The 17244-nt window shown below is 66.9% G+C and overlaps 2 protein-coding genes across 2 annotated transcripts; one reads left to right on the forward strand and one right to left on the reverse strand.

The window, feature by feature from the left end:
• Positions 1 to 828: 828 nt before the first annotated feature.
• Positions 829 to 13869, forward strand: TLCD2 (TLC domain containing 2). The gene is made up of 4 exons (XM_075904481.1): positions 829 to 1086; positions 2114 to 2196; positions 6147 to 6229; positions 8300 to 13869. The coding sequence occupies exons 1-4, from the start codon at positions 902 to 904 to the stop codon at positions 8675 to 8677; spliced, it is 729 nt and encodes a 242-aa protein (XP_075760596.1). The 5' UTR covers positions 829 to 901; the 3' UTR covers positions 8678 to 13869.
• On the reverse strand, positions 2203 to 4552 carry LOC142819295 (uncharacterized). The gene is made up of 2 exons (XM_075905112.1): positions 4489 to 4552; positions 2203 to 3868 (listed from the first exon to the last, which is right to left on the reverse strand). Exons 1-2 carry the CDS (start codon positions 4550 to 4552, stop codon positions 2364 to 2366), a joined length of 1569 nt encoding a protein of 522 aa, XP_075761227.1. The 3' UTR covers positions 2203 to 2363.
• Positions 13870 to 17244: the final 3375 nt, after the last annotated feature.

Here is a 17244-nt window from a genome sequence, read left to right on the forward strand (position 1 = left end):
GAGATCGTCAGTGCTTTTGCGGAAATTCAAGCGGCCAGTGTAGACAGCTGGCAAGTTTTTTGGGAAAAGCAGCTGCTTTTCCAGAAAAAGTGGCCAGTCTAGACACAACCGGAGTGTAAACAGACACAGCGGCTGCCAGAAGCCAGGCACGTCAGATCCGTCACTACCAACCTTCCTACGGCTAATGGAGATGGAAGAGGCGTTCTGGCCAAGAAAGAGAGGCCCTGACGAGGACAAGGAAGGGAACTCCCCACATAGGAGCAACCTAGCGGTGTTCCAAGGCCGGTACACGGCCAGGGTGTGCGCAGGGCAGGGGCCACAGGAAAAGTGCAGCCAGGACCCCCAAAGCCTTCTCCCCGGGAGCTGGAAAAGGGCCGCAGCCCGGCACACTCCAGGGAGTTGTGTGCCGGGATCTGCCCCCACAGCCACTCTGGAAGCAGCCACCAAACGGTAGCGTTGCTGGCCAGGGGCAGGCCCACGGGAAAGCCTGAGCCTCGTGGACTCGGCTGGCTGCCGGAGCCGTAAGAGAAACTCCCAGGCCCGGGTCTCCCCGAAAGCGCCGCCCAGGCACATGCTCCCAGCTGGGTGAGACTCGGAGGTTGTACGGTGGGGCCGGGGCCCCTTAGCAGCCCTCCCCGCCCGGTGCCTGGCAAAGGGGCAGCCGGGGCCAGCCCTGGCCGGTCCTCGGGCGCTGCCCCGAGACTCGAGCCTCGTGCCCATCCCTGCGCAGGGGGCGGGCCGGGCAGGCGGGGCCGGGCTCGGTGCCCTGTGCCCGGCACACCCGGGGCGGGGCGGCGCCGCTGCGGCCAATGGGAGCCCGCGGGCCGGGCGTGGGCTGGGGCCGCAGGAAAGTTACACAAGGCGCGGAGCGGAGCGGGGCGGGGAAGGGACGCGGCGCCCCATGGAGCTGAGCCCGGCGCTGCTGCTCCTCGTCGGCGGCTCCTTCGCCGCCTTCCGCCTGCTGAGCCGCGGGCTGGAGCGGCTGGTGCCCCCGCCGCGCCCCGCGCTCCGCAACCGCTGGAAGTGGCGCAACATCTGCACCTCCTTCGCGCACAGCCTGCTGAGCGGCGCCGGGGCGCTGCTGGGGTGCGCGGGGCGCGGGGGCGTCATGGGGGCGGGGTGCTGGGGGTGGGGGTACCATGGGGGAAGGGGGCCGGGCGTGGGGGTACCATGGGGGCGGGGTGCGCGGGGCGCGGGGGTACCATGGGGGCGGGGGTGCCTTGGGGGAAGGGGGCTGGGGGCGGGGGTACCATGGGGGCGGGGTGCTGGGGGCGGGGGTACCATGGGGGAAGGGGGCGGGGGTGTCGTGAGAGGCAGGGGCACAGATGGGCACGTGGGTGCTGTGGGCGCTGGGGCTAGGTGTGGGGGTGCTGTGGGGTGTTGGGTGTGGGGGTGTTGAGGGGCATGGATATGGTGGGGGCCAGACGTGGGGGTGCCATGGGTGCAGGGGCACAGATGGTGGCAGGGACTGGGCGTGGGGGTGCCATGGGGGGTAGGGGCCTGGGTGCTGGGCGTGGGGGTGCCATGGGGGGTAGGGGCCTGGGTGCTGGGCGTGCGGGTGCCATGGGGGGTAGGGGCCTGGGTGCTGGGCGTGGGGGTGCCATGGGGGGTAGGGGCCTGGGTGCTGGGCGTGGGGGTGCCATGGGGGGTAGGGGCCTGGGTGCTGGGTGTGGGGGTGCCATGGGGGGTAGGGGCCTGGGTGCTGGGCGTGGGGGTGCCATGGGGGGTAGGGGCCTGGGTGCTGGGCGTGGGGGTGCCTTGGGGGGTAGGGGCCTGGGTGCTGGGCGTGGGGGTGCCATGGGGGGTAGGGGCCTGGGTGCTGGGCGTGGGGGTGCCATGGGGGGTAGGGGCCTGGGTGCTGGGCGTGGGGGTGCCTTGGGGGGTAGGGGCCTGGGTGCTGGGCGTGGGGGTGCCATGGGGGTAGGGGCCTGGGTGCTGGGTGTGGGGGTGCCTTGGGGGAAGGGGTTTGGGGCGTTGTGAGAGGCTGGGGCACCGAGGGGCAGGGGGGTGCCGTGGGCGCAGAGGCTGGTGCAGGCCCATCCCAGCCAGGGCGGAGCAGGGGCTGCAAGGGCAGGGGCTGGGCTGGGCTCTTACCCGCGTCTCTCCCGGGCAGGTTCTATTTCCACCCCCAGATGGCCAAGGACCTGATCGGCACGCACTCGGCAGCCACCCACAGCTTGGTCTGCGTGTCCATAGGTGAGAGTCCCCCGCGGGGCACCGGCCCATGGAAGTCTCGCTAGCGCTCTGGGGGCTTCTCTCCCCGGGCGCGGGGCCCTGGCACAGGGCCGCTTTCTGGGCTCGCTATGGAGCGCGCAGGGAGCAAGGCAAACGCCATGGCTGGGCAGGTGAACTGGAGGCCACGTCTAGGGGCGGGGCTGGCCAAGTGGCCCCACAGCAAACCATCCTGAGAGCTGGTCCCAAGCGAGTCCCCCTCTGCGGGATCGTGACCCCAGGGCCGCTGTGCCAGGCTGTGGGACGACGTGGCCAGGAGCGATCCCGGCGGGGGCAGGCGAGCCTGGCTGTGGGACGACGTGGCCCGGAGCGATCCCGGCGGGGGCAGACGAGCCTGGCTGTGGGACGGCGTGGCCAGGAGCGATCCCGGCGGGGGCGGGGGCAGGTGATCCTGGCTGTGGGACGGCGTGGCCCGGAGCGATCCCGGCGGGGGCGGGGGCAGGTGATCCTGGCTGTGGGACGGCGTGGCCCAGAGCGATCCCGGCGGGGGCGGGCGAGCCTGGCTGTGGGACGGCGTGGCCCAGAGCGATCCCGGCGGGGGCAGGTGATCCTGGCTGTGGGACGGCGTGGCCCGGAGCGATCCCGGCGGGGGCGGGGGCAGGTGATCCTGGCTGTGGGACGGCGTGGCCCAGAGCGATCCCGGCGGGGGCGGGGGCGGGCGAGCCTGGCTGTGGGACGGCGTGGCCCAGAGCGATCCCGGCGGGGGCAGGTGATCCTGGCTGTGGGACGGCGTGGCCCGGAGCGATCCCGGCGGGGGCAGGTGATCCTGGCTGTGGGACGGCGTGGCCCGGAGCGATCCCGGCGGGGGCGGGCGAGCCTGGCTGTGGGACGGCGTGGCCCAGAGCGATCCCGGCGGGGGCAGGTGATCCTGGCTGTGGGACGGCGTGGCCAGGAGCGATCCCGGCGGGGGCAGGTGATCCTGGCTGTGGGACGGCGTGGCCAGGAGCGATCCCGGCGGGGGCAGGTGATCCTGGCTGTGGGACGGCGTGGCCCGGAGCGATCCCGGCGGGGGCAGGCGAGCCTGGCTGTGGGACGGCGTGGCCCGGAGCGATCCCGGCGGGGGCGGGGGCAGGTGATCCTGGCTGTGGGACGGCGTGGCCCGGAGCGATCCCGGCGGGGGCTGGCGAGCCTGGCTGTGGGACGGCGTGGCCCGGAGCGATCCCGGCGGGGGCAGGTGATCCTGGCTGTGGGACGGCGTGGCCAGGAGCGATCCCGGCGGGGGCAGGTGATCCTGGCTGTGGGACGGTGTGGCCCGGAGCGATCCCGGTGGGGGCGGGGGCAGCCGAGCCTGGCTGTGGGACGGCGTGGCCCGGAGCGATCCCGGCGGGGGCAGGTGATCCTGGCTGTGGGACGGCGTGGCCAGGAGCGATCCCGGCGGGGGCAGGTGAGCCTGGCTGTGGGACGGCGTGGCCCAGAGCGATCCCGGCGGGGGCAGGTGATCCTGGCTGTGGGACGGCGTGGCCCGGAGCGATCCCGGCGGGGGCGGGCGAGCCTGGCTGTGGGACGGCGTGGCCCGGAGCGATCCCGGCGGGGGCGGGCGCTGCAGTGGAGCGCGTCTCTTGACGTTCCTTGGTCTTCAGGATCGCTTGGCCCCAAAGTTCTTCCCTCGGTCTCCCTGAGCCGGCTGGGCGCTGAGCTGGATTTCATCCCCCGCCGAGTCTCCGGGGACAAAGGAGCCAGCGCAGCCGGGGCTGTCTCTCTCCTGCGCCAGGCTGCCCAACAATTGCCCCATTCAGCAGTGACAGCGAGAGCCTTCTGCCGAGACCCCCCAGCCCTCGCGGGGGATGGCAGGCGACTGGCCCCGGCTTCACCAGCAGAGCCTGCGGGACAGAGGCTGGCAGGCCGGGCAGTTCCCCTCTGGGACCCGCTGCCGCCAAGGCCCTGCACCCGAGTTGGAGAGGAAAGTTGCTGCCTGCGGACTGGGTAGAGGCTCAGGCACACGCCCGCCCTGTGTGCTGCCTTTCTGCGTATGGGGGTGGGAAGAGCCCGGGGGTGGGGGGGCTGCTTGAGGACTAGATGCAGGAAATAGGGGTGCAGCGCCCCCAGGCGCTGTGCCAGGGTCCCGGCTGCTGGCCCCGGAGTATGGACAGGGAGGGGGTCAGCTCAGCACCCCCACCCTAACAGTTGTGCCACTGCAGTTCAGGTTTTCTGCGAGGCCGGCGGGTCGCATTGGGGCTGTCGTGACAGCTTGTGAGGAGCGGGGGCAGCTTTGGACTGGTGCATGGTCTGTGCTTGGGGCCCCTGCACCAGACGCACCACAACTGGACTTTGGACTCTCTCTGTCCTGGGAGTCGCTTCGCTGGCTCTCGGGCATCTCCATGTCCCCTGTGTGTGGGGGGGGCGAGCTCGCGCCGGGCTCGGGCCGCTCCGTGTCCCCTGGGGGGGGGAGCTCGCGCCGGGCTCGGGCCACTCCGTGTCCCCTGGCGGGGGGGGGGGAGCTCGCGCCGGGCTCGGGCCGCTCCGTGTCCCCTGGCGGGGGGGGGGGGAGCTCACGCCGGGCTCGGGCCGCTCCGTGTCCCCTGGCGGGGGGGGGGGAGCTCGCGCCGGGCTCGGGCCGCTCCGTGTCCCCTGGCGGGGGGGGGGGAGCTCGCGCCGGGCTCGGGCCACTCCGTGTCCCCTGGCGGGGAGCTCGCGCCGGGCTCGGGCTGCTCCGTGTCCCCTGGGGGGGGAGCTCGCGCCGGGCTCGGGCTGCTCCGTGTCCCCTGGGGGGGGAGCTCGCGCCGGGCTCGGGCTGCTCCGTGTCCCCTGGGGGGGGAGCTCGCGCCGGGCTCGGGCTGCTCCGTGTCCCCTGGGGGGGGGGGGAGCTCGCGCCGGGCTCGGGCTGCTCCGTGTCCCCTGGGGGGGGAGCTCGCGCCGGGCTCGGGCTGCTCCGTGTCCCCTGGGGGGGGGGAGCTCGCGCCGGGCTCGGGCTGCTCCGTGTCCCCTGGGGGGGGAGCTCGCGCCGGGCTCGGGCTGCTCCGTGTCCCCTGGGGGGGGAGCTCGCGCCGGGCTCGGGCTGCTCCGTGTCCCCTGGGGGGGGAGCTCGCGCCGGGCTCGGGCTGCTCCGTGTCCCCTGGGGGGGGGAGCTCGCGCCGGGCTCGGGGTGGAGAGGGCAGAGGTTGTCTTGCTCGGTGTTACCGTGTTTGCACTTCGCCCGCTCCCCGAACAGCCACGTGCCCTGGACTCGCTCCTGCCCCAGCCGAGGTTTCTGGGCTCCAGCCCTGGCAGCGAGTGGGGCGGGGTCCTGCCCCCAGGCTTTGCTGGTCTCTCTGCTGGGGGCTGGGGGGCAGAGGGGGACCCAGCCACACGTCCTGTCTGCTCCGGCCAGGCTGGCGTGTGAAGCCGGCGGCTTGCACTGACCTCATGTGCCGAGTGGGGAGGGCCGGAGATGGGGGTGCCTGGTTCTCGCCCTGCCCTGCCGGGCTGATTGCTCCAGAATTACTGGGGTGAAAGGCTCTTCGCTGGGACACCCTCTCCCAAGCACCCGGGTGGGGTGGATGCTGGTGTCTCCATTCCCCACCCTTCCAGGAGGCCCAGCTGAACCGGAGCAGAGGCCTTTGGGAGCGTGGCCGGGGCAAGGGAGGGACTGGGCAGGCAGCAGAGAGGGCGCTAGGAGCGGCTGCTGGGGCTGGCCTTTGTGTGGAGGCCGGTTGGTTTCCTGGGCCAGGCGTGGCAGAGGAAGGCCCGCGAGCCGTTGGACGTGTGAGCGTCTCTGGGCCCGGATCAGGGAGAGCCGCTGGGGAGCGGCCAGACGTTCCCAGGGAGCCCAAGCGCGCTCTTCCTTTCCGGCAGCTGCACGCCGGGGCCCTGCAGTGCCGACTGGCCTTCTTCCCTGGGGCCCCACTGCAGAGCTGGCCGGCCCTGGTTGGGTTTAGCCGTGAGCGCGGCGCCTCGAGGCGGGCGGATTCCTGCTGACGGGCGCTGTCTTTCTGCAGGGTATTTTCTCCACGACTTTGTGGACATGTTGTGCAATCAGAAGCTTCACCAGTCCTGGGAGCTGCTTTTCCATCATGCCGTGGTGAGTCTCCGCGTGGCGCTGTGCCCAGGTGAAGATGGGCCACTTGGTGGGTTGCCAGGGCCTGGGTGCCCGACGTTTGGAGCCCGCTCCCCGCTGGCCCGTTCCACCTGGTGCACGATCTCCTCTCTCGGCTTTCCTGGTGAAACGGGGCAGGACGCTCCTGGATCCATATGGCTGGGAGTGATCCGGGCACCTACACTCGCCGCCCCCGGCCAGGGCTTCTTGCTCTGGGGTCACTGGCCAGGGGGAGGGCAGCGCCAGTGTAGGTGCTGCTGAGCTGGGCAGGGTGGGCAGCTGGCAGAGGACTGCGGCCTGAGATGGATGAGGGCGGGACGCCGGACTGGTGGGTCCTGGTGCCTGGAATTCTCTGCGAGGAGCGTGTCCGCGGGGAAGGGGCCAGCCAGCCGCCCCGGCCGAAGGGCACGTGTTCCCCAAGGCCCCCGGAGCGGGGCAGAGAGGAGGGGGCGAGATGCCAGCACAAAAACCAGGGAGACACGTGGCAGGACTTCCCTCGCCATGAGCCCCTGCTGGGACGTTGCGCGTGAGCCTGCGGCGTTCTGTGCCACCCGCCAGCCCTGAGCAGAGGGGGGCGTGTGGGGCCGGGGCAGCCTGTGCTCACTGCAGGTTCCCAGGCTGAGGCTGTTGGGTAACCAGCCAGCCCCGGGTTACACAAGCAGCGCCCTGTGCCTGCTGCAGGCCGGGAGCAGCCCCGCCCTGAGCCGCTTCGCACAGCGTGGCCCTGTGCCAGGAGAGGTCACGGCGCCAGCTCCTGCCACGCACCTTCCCGGAATCTCCCTGCTCCCCGCGCAGCGAGTTCGGCTCCGGGAAGACTCGGCTCCGCTGCGTGTGCAGATCTTCCCGGCGTCAGGCCTGGGGCTGGGAGGTGCAGGACGCGACCCAGCCCGTCTCAGCTGGCCCCAGCACGTCCTGCCCGCAGCAGAGCGAAGGAGCTGTCCAGCCTGCAGCCTGGGACACGCTTTCAGGCCTTGACTCCAGCTGGCTGCTGGCGCAGTTCTCAGCGGGGGATCCGTGGGCCGGAGTCGGGGCAGGCAGGGCCGTGGGCGCCCCCGTGGCGGGTGGAGGGGTGCGCCAGGCTCTGGGACGTACTCGGAGAGCATAAGCCCTGCCTGCGCGTCCCAGCCAGCTCCAGGGGGAAAGGCAGGGGAGTGTGGGGCGCCAGTGGGGTGAAGCCGGGCCCAGGCAGAACGGGGGAGGGGAGGCAGGCTGGCCCCATAGGGGGGCTGGGTAGGACCCCGGAAAGGCTTGGGAGGTTTCGGGGGGGAGGGGGGGCGGCGGTTGGACTTGCTGCTCTGCCCACCCCGACTGGGTTTGCCGCCGAGCGGGTCGAAAGGCCACTGCAATAATACGTCTAATTCTGGCCGAGCCGGGAGCTTAGCTGGCAGGGAGCAGCTAATCCCATTGCAGAGCCGGGGCGAGGGCAGCGTGGGTGGATTCAGTGGCGGGGGAGCTGCTGCTCTCTCCCGGAGCCTGTCCTGCTGTTCCGCCCGGGGCCGAGCCGTGCCCGGCGTTGTGCCAGTCACGCCCTCTTGCTTTGCCCTGGCCTGGCTGCGTGGGGGGTCTGGGGCAGCCAGCTCTGCCGGTGGGGAGCAGGGCCCTGCAGGGTTTCTGACGTGGGAACAGAGCAGCCAAGCCCCGCGGGGGGGCTGTGGTAGGGCCCCTATGGGGCAGGGGTATTTGGGAGTCCTGGATGCATCTTTCCAGGATGCCGGGGGCTGGTTAGACCCATGGCACACGGGGGGTTTCCAGAGTTTATTAAACAGAAAGTTGCTGCCTTGTCTCTTGCTCTGGCTTGTGCAAAGGGCGAAGACGCCAGGCGGCTGCTTCCCTGCGCGGCTGAGCCTTTCGGACAGTGACGAGGGGCCCCGGGGTAGCTGGTAAAGGCAAATGTCCCTTTGGCTCCAGCAGGCAAGAGAGGATTGGGAGGGGGAGCCGCTGCCTCTTTCCCAGCATCCGTCCCACTTGGGGGGTGGCCGGGGGCCAGGTCACCGCCAGTCCCCTGCCCTGGGTGTCCAGACTGTGGGTGAAGCCCCTGTCCTCTCTCTTGGCCAGGTGATTGTCTGCTTCAGCGTGGCCGTGCTGGTCCGTCAGTACATCGGCTTTGCCCTTGTGGCTTTACTGGTGGAGATTAACTCCATCTTCCTGCACCTGCGCCAGATCCTGCTCATGGCCAACCTGCCGCACACCACCTGGTACCGCCTCAACAGCATGGTCAACCTGGGCACCTACGCGGTGTTCCGCATCACCACGCTGGCCTGGATGACCCGCTGGCTGGTCCTGAACCGCGAGAACATCCCCCTGGCCACCTACACCGTGGGCACGGTGGGCATGGCCATTATGACACCCATGAACATCGTCCTCTTCTACCGCCTGCTGCGCAGCGACTTCCTCAAGTCCAGCCGGGAGGCATGGCGGGAGAAGGAGAAATAGCCCTGCAGGCGGGGGAGCACACCGCAGCGTGCTCGACGGACCGCAGGGCGCTGAGCCACCACGGGGACTCTTGGGCTTTCCTGCGGCCCCGGGTCTATGACCCCCTGCTGGCTGTGGGGAGCTGGCGCCGGCGCTGCAGGGGTGCAAGGCCTTTGCGGCCGGAATTCAGGGCGTTGTTTGCCCCCTGAGCCCTCTGCTGGGGGGATGGGGCGGCCGTGGCTGCTTGCCGGAGCTCCGGAAAGGGTTCTGCTGCGGGGGGGAGCTAGGTGACAAAAGGCAGGCGCGGGTTGTCCCTGCCGCAGGAGTGATGCGTGAACCCAGGACATCTCTTTGGTCCCTGCCCCGCTGGGCATGGCCCTCCTCTCCCCGCCCAGGTCCCAGGCCCCCTGCAGTGTGTGCTCCTCGGGGAGGGGTCTCAAAGCCCCGGCTGCCTGGCACGCGAGGCCGGTGGTCTCCTCTCCTGCAGGGCTGAGCAACCCTGTCCAGGCCCAGCGTGGGGCCGACGGGCGAACTGCCCCCGAGACGCTGGTGGGAATGGGCGGAGATGAACGCGGGGCAGGCTGACTCAGGACGGGTTTCGCGGGCGCTTTCGGGGGCAGCCGGAGCGGGCGGGTGAGGCTGCAGGAGCTCAGCCGGGATGCCCTGGGGGACGTTCCTTGCAGGAACTGAGTCAGGATCCCTGCACCGGGGCTGCCTGAGGCCGGCAGCCACCGACTGGTCGGGCGCTCGACCGGCCTGTCCCAGCGACCCTCCGGCGGTTCAGCAGGGCTGCTGCTTGAGCAGGCTCCCTATCTGCCCTCGCCACTCCGGAAGCAGCCAGCGCGTCCAGGCCAGGCAGGGGTCACCAGGACCCGGTCCCGCCTGCAGCCCTGCAGGGCGGGGAATGGGGAGTCCCGGCCACAGGGAGCTGCAGGGACCGTGCCTGTGGAGAGGGGCGTGCGCCCCGCCCGGGCTGTGGGGGCCCCTCCTGGGTGCGGCAGGGATCCTGCCTCACCTCTGCTGCACCCTGACCAGGCGCTGCCCAAGTGTCGTCTAGGGGGAGCCCCCCTCGGAGGCGGAGGCTGCACCTCAGCCTGGGGCCCTCCTGCACCCAAACTGCCTCCCAGAGCTCGCACCCCAGGCTCAGCCAAGAGCCCCCCCGCGAATCCCTCCACCTCAACCCAGAGTCTGCACCCCCAGCCCAGTGGAAGGGGGGAGAGTGCGGAAGGGCCGGGGGAGCTCCTGGGTCGCCCTTAAATGCCAAAGTGACCTTGGGGGCCTAGAGGCTGGAGCCTGCGGTGCGGGGGTGTCTGGCAGGTGTGACCTGGGGGCCCTTCCCAGCTGGGCTCCGGCTCCTGCGCAGGAGACAGGACTTGCGCCTGGACCGCCGTGAGAGGTGGGGTGTATTGGGGGTGGTGTCCGGGATCCTCTGCTGCCTCTAGCGTCCTGTCCTGCGGGCTCCTGCTACGCTGCTGGGGCTGGCTTGGAGCTGGGGAGGGGGGCCATCTTCGCGCATCGGGCTCTCGGGCCCGGCAGCCTGTGCTCAGCGCCCCAGACCCAGCAAAGACTTTTCCTCCTGGACGTCCCGGGCGCGGCACTGCACCCCCGGCTCCCGGCGTGGCAGTGCGCTGGGTCGAGTTTTCTGACCAAACCCTTTCCCTAGCCGAGCCCTCTGCCAGAGGGGGGTCCAGCCCAGGCTCGGGGGTGCAGCTCGGATCGGGGCTTGGCCCAGCAGCAGCCCTGGGTCGGCCGGGCTCAGAGCAGTCACCTTTCACTTGAGACCTGGGCCAGTCTGCACGGGCTATGAAATACCCAGACCCTCCTCTCCTAGGAAGCCATGTTGGGTTCAGCAGGCAGCCAGCTGTGGGGCTTCCAGGTACGTTCCCCTCCCGGGTGGGAAGAAGAGGGGGGGCAGCCCCACCTGCCGATAGCTCCACTTGGCCGGCAGGGAGAACCTGGAGCTGATGGTCCCAGTTTGTCCCCAGGAGAACTGCTCAGCAGATAATCTTGCCCCGTGGGAGCCAGGGACGCGTGGGATGGAGAGGCCCCCAGGCGCTGTGTCCAGTCCCGCCAGCTGCAGAGGGCAGCCCCTCGGCCTCCAGGGCTTAGCCCCAGGCTCTGCGGTGCCGGTGGCCCTGCCTGCGTCCCGCTCGCCACCCTGGGGGAGATCTGAATTCCCACGGAGCCTGGCAGCTCCAGACGGGGGCGAGGTGCTGAGCAAACCCTGGACAAACCGGCTCCAACCAAAGTCCCCGTCAAGGCGGAGGGAGCATTTCCCTCTAGCTCCCTCTTCGGTCCCTTCCCTCTGGGGCGCCTGGGACTGGCCGCTGCTGGCAGGCAGGCTACTGGCTTGGATGGGCCTTTGGGTTCTGCCTGAGCGTACCAGAGAAGCTTGCTCTGGATTGTCCAGGCGCTGCGGGACGCCGGAGCTGTTCACTTCCCTTTCACCATGTGGCGGCGGGATTGCTCCCCGCGTTCTGTGCTCCGGCTAGATCCCTGCGTGCACAGACGGACTAAGGGCATCCCACCCTCCCCCGGCCTGGCATCCGGCATGGCTCTGACCACCTCAAATGTAGGGACACATGCCGTCTGTAGAGGGCTTGGGACCTTCTGATGGACACGGGAAACCCAGGGTACCAGGGAATTTTGAGACTCCTCTAATGCGGACTCCTGCAATGGGCTTGCTTGTGCATGGAGTTTGTCGGGTGTGTGGCTGGCTGCTACCCACAAGCAGGCTCTTTGGTCCCATTCCAAGTGCACGGTCCTGGGCTGAGGAGACAGAGGGACGGGGAGTGTTCCTGGCCCCATCGGGCGCTGGGCCCTGTAAGAACCAGGGTCTCTGCCACCTTGGTGATGGCTGCCAGCTGGAGGGGGGCAGCGAATTGCTCTCACTGCCTCCCCCCACCTGCTGAATTCAGACCCCCAGATGTCACGCTTTGTGCTGCAGGGTAAGGCCTGAGGTCCAGATCTGAGGCGTGGTGGAATGCCCTGGCTCCCTGTGCCTGGCGTGCCGAGGTTCTGTGCTCAGAGGGTTGGCGCGGTGTTGGGTGGCTTGAAGAAATGTCTGAGTCGGCTTTGTCCTGTTGTAACAGGCGGTGGGTTTGGCCAGCACTGGCTGTAAAACAGGTGTGTGGTGCTTGTTCTCCCCCCGCATGGGGGCCAATTCCAGTGTTTGCTTGCTGCTATAAAAGGATTCGGGCTCTCATAGGCTGTCTGGACTCTGCTGCTGCCTGTGGAGTGGTGGGGGAAGTGTGACCCTTGTACTTTAGCCACAATTCCTAGAAGCACTTGGCTCTGAGAGGTGGTTTTATGAGCACGTCCCACTGCACCTGTGCATGCTGCAAGGGCCTGGTGGCTCTGGGCTGCAGGAACTGGGGGTGATGCAGGTCATGAAGATGCTGCATTGCGAACAGCATGGGCTGGAAGGAACCAAAACCGTTTCAGCCTGTTTATTCCCCAGAACCAAAAGGGGGCTGGGCATGTCTCCTAGCAGTCAGCCCCAGGCTGGGCGCACGTCTGGGGCAGATCCCACATGATGGATGCATGCAACAGTTCCTTCCCTAAATGAACCCCCCCTCCCCCGAACACCACCATGCAATGATACCTACCAGAGCTAGAGCCCCACAAAACACATGCAGAAGGAAGCACTTGCCAGAACCAGCCCTGCAGCAAGTGTTTGGGAGAAAACATTCCAGTAGAACTGCTCATGGCCAGCCCCTGCGGAATGTGTGTTTCCACATGCAGCATCATTCTTCCACACGGGCCTATGGGATTCTGGCACCAGAGGCAGCAGCAGCAGCACCATATGGGGCATCCAGAAAAAGCACCTGAGACTGGGTGGGGGTTTTATCCCCTCCCCTCCTACCTCTACCTTGCTTGTTACCTCCGGGCTTTGGTATTACAACAGGCTGCGTTACATCTACCTCGAAGAGTCTTGGGGCCCCGGTCTGCAGCACCCTGCCTTTCCTGGGGGGGCCAGGACTCCTCTGCTCTCCAAGCAGCTGCTAGACTGTAGGAGGGAAATAACAGGGCGGGGGGTTAACTTCTCTCTGGGCTACTCAGTGAAGTAGGAGACTGATTCATCCAGGCTTCCTGTGCATGGGGATGAGCCTCAGGGCTGGGTTTCCTCTCTGGTTTGTTCCCACAATGAGCTCATCAGTGCAAACCAATGAGAAGGGGGTAGCTGCAGTTGGGGGGTGTCTAAGTGTCTCTATGGGCCCTGACTTCCCTTACATAGGCCAGGGCTACTCATGCAGCCTGTGAACCGCATGTGGCCTGTTTGTTTGCGGCCCGTGGTGCAGTCTGGGTTTACGTGGGGCTCTCACAGCCCGCAGGTGGGAGCCAAAACAAAAAAGTCGTCAATATAACGGTCTTCTGTTGAGATGCGTTTTAGTAGTTACATTCCTAGACTGTCATTGCTCATTCCAAGTGCTGTTGTAAGGGCGGAAATGGGGGAATGTTGCATTTTATTAATATCAGCAGAACTGACTGAAATGGGGCCTGCGTGTTGTGTAGTGTTGCCTTCATCTTTGTGTTCATGCCTGTCAGTGCGAAAGAAGCTGTCTGCATATATCTGCAACCACACGTGAGCTGCATATGCATGCACAGCACATTTCATTGGGATGTGCACCCAGAGAATTTTTTTTAAATGTACTTTGATCCCCATTAGCCACGCCCCTGACCCCTATTGGCCACACCTCCGGAGGTGACACATGACCAGAAGTAAAAGGTGTCATGTGACCCCCCCAAGGACTTTTTCCACCATCCTCCTACCAACAGGAATTAATTTGGCCCCCACCAAGCTCCCCTTATGCAACCAGCGGCGGATTTAGGGCAGGGCGAGCGGGGCGGCTGCCCTGAGCCCCGCACTTCCCGAGGCCCCGCGCATGCACCTTGGCACCACGGCGCATGCGCTGTGTCAAAGGGGGGGGCCGTGAAATTTTGCTGCCCGGGGCCCTGCGGCACTGCCCTGGGCCCCGCGGCACTGCCCTGGGCCCCACAGCACTCTCATCCACCCCTGTATGCAACTATCCTGCAATTGCATTACCCCAATGTGTGTGACATTAATTCGGGAGCAGAGAGGCTGGGGGAAGTGTCCCTCTAAAAGTTTCCTCCCATGAGCAGAATGAATTTTGTGTTGTGCACCAGTACTGAGTTCATGTGGCTTGTTTCAATGTGCCACCCAAGTTATTAATAAATATCTTATAACCCTTTACCTTTTCCCTCTGCTGCCGTGGCTCCCCTTGCTCCATCAGCTCCCCTGGTGCCTGCTGCTCCCTCTGCTGTCCTGACTCCTGCCCTTCTCACTGCCCTCAGCCTTCCTGCAACCTGCCCCCCTCCACCAGTCCTTCTCTCCCCCCTGTGCCCACTCCTCCAGTAGCCCCACTCTACTCATGTGAGCTACCTAGGGTTGCCAGATGGCTGAAAAAAAAATACTGAACCCCCCCCCCCAAAAAAAAAGACGGGGAAAAATTTTGTTGAAGGAAAAAAAAGGGGGGACACCAAAGTTGTTGAGTGGAAAAAAAAATAGACTCCAAGGACCTGGATCACTGCTAGGGGTTACCAGGTACTCATTTAAAAAAAACCCAAAAATCCGGATATGCTTCGGGGGGGGGGGGTGAGGGGGAGGAGGACTGGCTAGGAAGGGAGTGGTGCTGGCCGGGGAGGGGAGGAGATGGGGGGGCCTGGAAACAGCTAATGGTGGGGCAACAGGGCTGGCCGGAGGAGATGGGGGGGCCAACAGGAAGCAGGGCTGGTTGTGGGGAGGGGGGCCGGGTGGAACGGGGCTGGACGCAGAATATCAGGGGAGGGGGGACCGGCTGGGAGGGGGCAGGGATGGCTGCAAGTAAGGGGGGGCGGGAAGCACAGCTGGGGGGATCAGGGGCCGTGAGGGTGGCTGGGAGAAAGGGGGGCAGGAAGCAGAGCTGGCGGGGGGGCAGTGCAGCGGCCCTGGCTGGGGGAGATCAGGAAGAGGAACGGGACGGCGGGAAGCAGAGCTGGGGAGGGTGCAGGGGGGCTGGTCGGGGAAGATCAGGAGGGGAAGTGAGGGAGAAACAGCCAGCTGAGAAGGGGGGGGTGAGCAAATTGGTCGGCGGGGAGCAGGACTGACCTGGGCACTTGCTGCCTGTCCCGCGCAGGCTCCTGGCGACTCACGAGTGAGGAGGAGGCTCCCCCTCCTCCTCACACTCAACCGACTGAGGGCTCCTGGTGGCAATCGCGGCCCCGCCTCCCAGCCGCTCTCCCCCGCACACGCCAGGCTTCTGTCCGGTGCGCAGCCGGAAAAATCAGAAAATACCGCACGTTGCACGTGTCTGGTATTTTCTCATTTTTTTTACTGGACAGAGCGTGCAAATACCGGACTGTCTGGTACAATACCGGACACCTGGTAACCCTAGAGCTACCCGTCCTCATCACCTCTCCTAACACCTCCCTCTACACCTGCCCTGCCTCTCTCCTCTGGTGCTGGTCCCTCCCCTGCAGGTGTCTGCCCTTCTGCTTCACCCCAGAATCCCCTGGCACCTGCACCTTCCCTTAGCCCTGCACCCTCCTGGTGCCTCCCCTTCCCTTACTGCCCCTGCCCCCTTTGCCCCTAATACTCAACCCCTCACCACCCTCTGCCCCCATTCTCCTCATGCCCCTGTGCCCTCACACGTCTTGCTCTATCCCTGCCTCATACCCACCCCTTCTTTCATGCCTTTTCCCAGCACCTCCCCCTCCTCCCTCTAACCCCCAAAGCCCTTACCCTCTCCTCTCCCAGCATCACCCTGTCTCCTTTCCCACTAACACCTCCCCTCCTGCCCTTTTCCTCATTGTCTGCACTTGGCCCCCTGGCATTTGTCTCTCCTCTACCCTGTCCCTTGGTGCCTTCCCCTTTCTTCTCTTGACCTGCCCCCCTCCTCTCAGCACAAGCCCCTTCCTCTCTCACCTCTGCCCCCTAATTTTCCCCCTTCCCCTCCTCTCCCTTATCTTACCTTACCTTTGGCTAAGCTGGCTTCTGTCTTCCAGTTTGTGGGGCTGGAGTCAGAGCCGGCCCCAGCTACAGGCCAGCCAGGCCCTAGCCCTGGGTGCCTCACTTTAAGGGGCGCCATGCAGTGCTGCCTGGCTGGGTGGGGCCGTGTCTGGGACCCGGGGCGCAGGAGGGGTGCTGCACAGTGCTGCCGGGCTGGCCGAGGACGGGGCTGGAAGGACAGGGGTGGTCTGTAGTCCTCTGCGCACATGCTCTCTCTGCCCTAAAGTGCCCCATAGATGGCCGCAGGGAAAGTTAGGGGCTGCGGCTCCCCAGCTCAAGTCCCCCTCCTCCTTCAGCAGCTGCTAGCTGGCCCAAGACATTAGGGTGTGCCTGGGCACAGCTGGTACACCCCGTGCGCATGCCTATGGTGCTATGAGTATCATTATGGCCCACAGGGCTTCCAAAGGTGAGTAACCCTGACATAGGAAATGATGGGGTCTAAATTAGCTGCTGCTACCACTCAAAAAAAAGATCTTGGCATCCTGGTGGCCAATTCTCTGAGAGCAGGTGCTCAGGCCCAGTGACAGTCAAAGCTGAGAAGGTGATTGTGACGTAGTGGGGGTGCTGTCTGCTCTACAACCCAGTGTGGTACGGGGGGGGGGGGGGCCTTGCTGGTTGCTGGGCTTGGGCAGTGGGTGACCTCCACTGGCGGCTATTTGTAGCACGGCCCAACAGGACAGCGGATGAGTCACTAGGCAAGGGTCTCCCAACCTGTCCGACAGGTCCCCTCCCAGGGAGAGAGACAAAGGGAGGAAGGCGGAGACCTACCCCTGTCTGGGGGGCAAGGCTGGAAGAGGGTCAGTTTCTGTCTGGCATGATGGAGGAAGCAGCCTAAGCAAGGGCCTGGGAATTAGGGGCCCAGTCACCCCCATCTCAAGGGGGCTGAGGCATCCTAGGCCTGCCCTGTAACCTGATTCCATCTGTGCTGTGCTGCATCCTTGGAGAAGCGATAAACTCCCCCTGTTCTACTGGCTGGCGGAGTCTGTCCGTGCCCCTACGGGGTGCAGGAGTCGGGTGAACCTGTGCATGTGCGATGAACCCTTAAGAAAGGCACCGCCCACCCGACCCGACCCCGCAGAGCTTCTGAATGCGCCGCTGGCCCTGGCATGCCCAGGCCTTGGCTCTCGGGTGCGGCCCGGCCGTCCCGCTCAGAGCAGCAGGTCAGTGCCACGTGCGAAGGGCGGCAGGCGAGGACAAAGCAGAGCGCAGCCGCGGGAGGCCAGGCCCGACGGGCACGGGGGCTGCGGTGGGGCCCGGCCGGCCAGGCAGCAGCTGGTGCAGTAAATGGGCCGTTGGGCGGCTGCCGGGGGCGGGCAGATGGCGCCTGGGCTGAGCGGCTCCGGCTGCGCCCGCCCCTGCCCAGGGATGGCGGCAGCGGCCCGGCTCTGGTGCCTGCTGGGAGCCTCCACCAGCCCAGGGCAGGGCCCGCAGCCCACTGGCGCCATCGTTAGGGTCCAGGGGCAACAGCGGCCAGCCACGCATGGGGGCGTGGCCTGCAGGGGGCGTGGCTCCACACGAGCTGTGGGAGGGTCTCCGACCGGAAGAAAACCCGCGCGCCTGACCTAGCAAGCCCCGCCCT

Source organism: Pelodiscus sinensis, chromosome 21 (assembly GCF_049634645.1).
Source record: "Pelodiscus sinensis isolate JC-2024 chromosome 21, ASM4963464v1, whole genome shotgun sequence".
Classification (NCBI taxonomy): Eukaryota; Metazoa; Chordata; order Testudines; family Trionychidae; genus Pelodiscus; species Pelodiscus sinensis.

Coding starts and splice junctions, on each gene's coding strand:
- TLCD2 (XM_075904481.1), top strand. CDS start 902: ATGGAGCTGAGCCCGGCGCTGCTGCTCCTCGTCGGCGGCTCCTTCGCC. Junction 1,087..2,113: donor GGCGCCGGGGCGCTGCTGGG/GTGCGCGGGGCG, acceptor TCTCCCGGGCAG/GTTCTATTTCCACCCCCAGA. Junction 6,230..8,299: donor TGCTTTTCCATCATGCCGTG/GTGAGTCTCCGC, acceptor TCTCTTGGCCAG/GTGATTGTCTGCTTCAGCGT.
- LOC142819295 (XM_075905112.1), bottom strand. CDS start 4,552: ATGGAGATGCCCGAGAGCCAGCGAAGCGACTCCCAGGACAGAGAGAGT. Junction 3,869..4,488: donor GAGTCCAAAGTCCAGTTGTG/GTGCGTCTGGTG, acceptor GATGAAATCCAG/CTCAGCGCCCAGCCGGCTCA.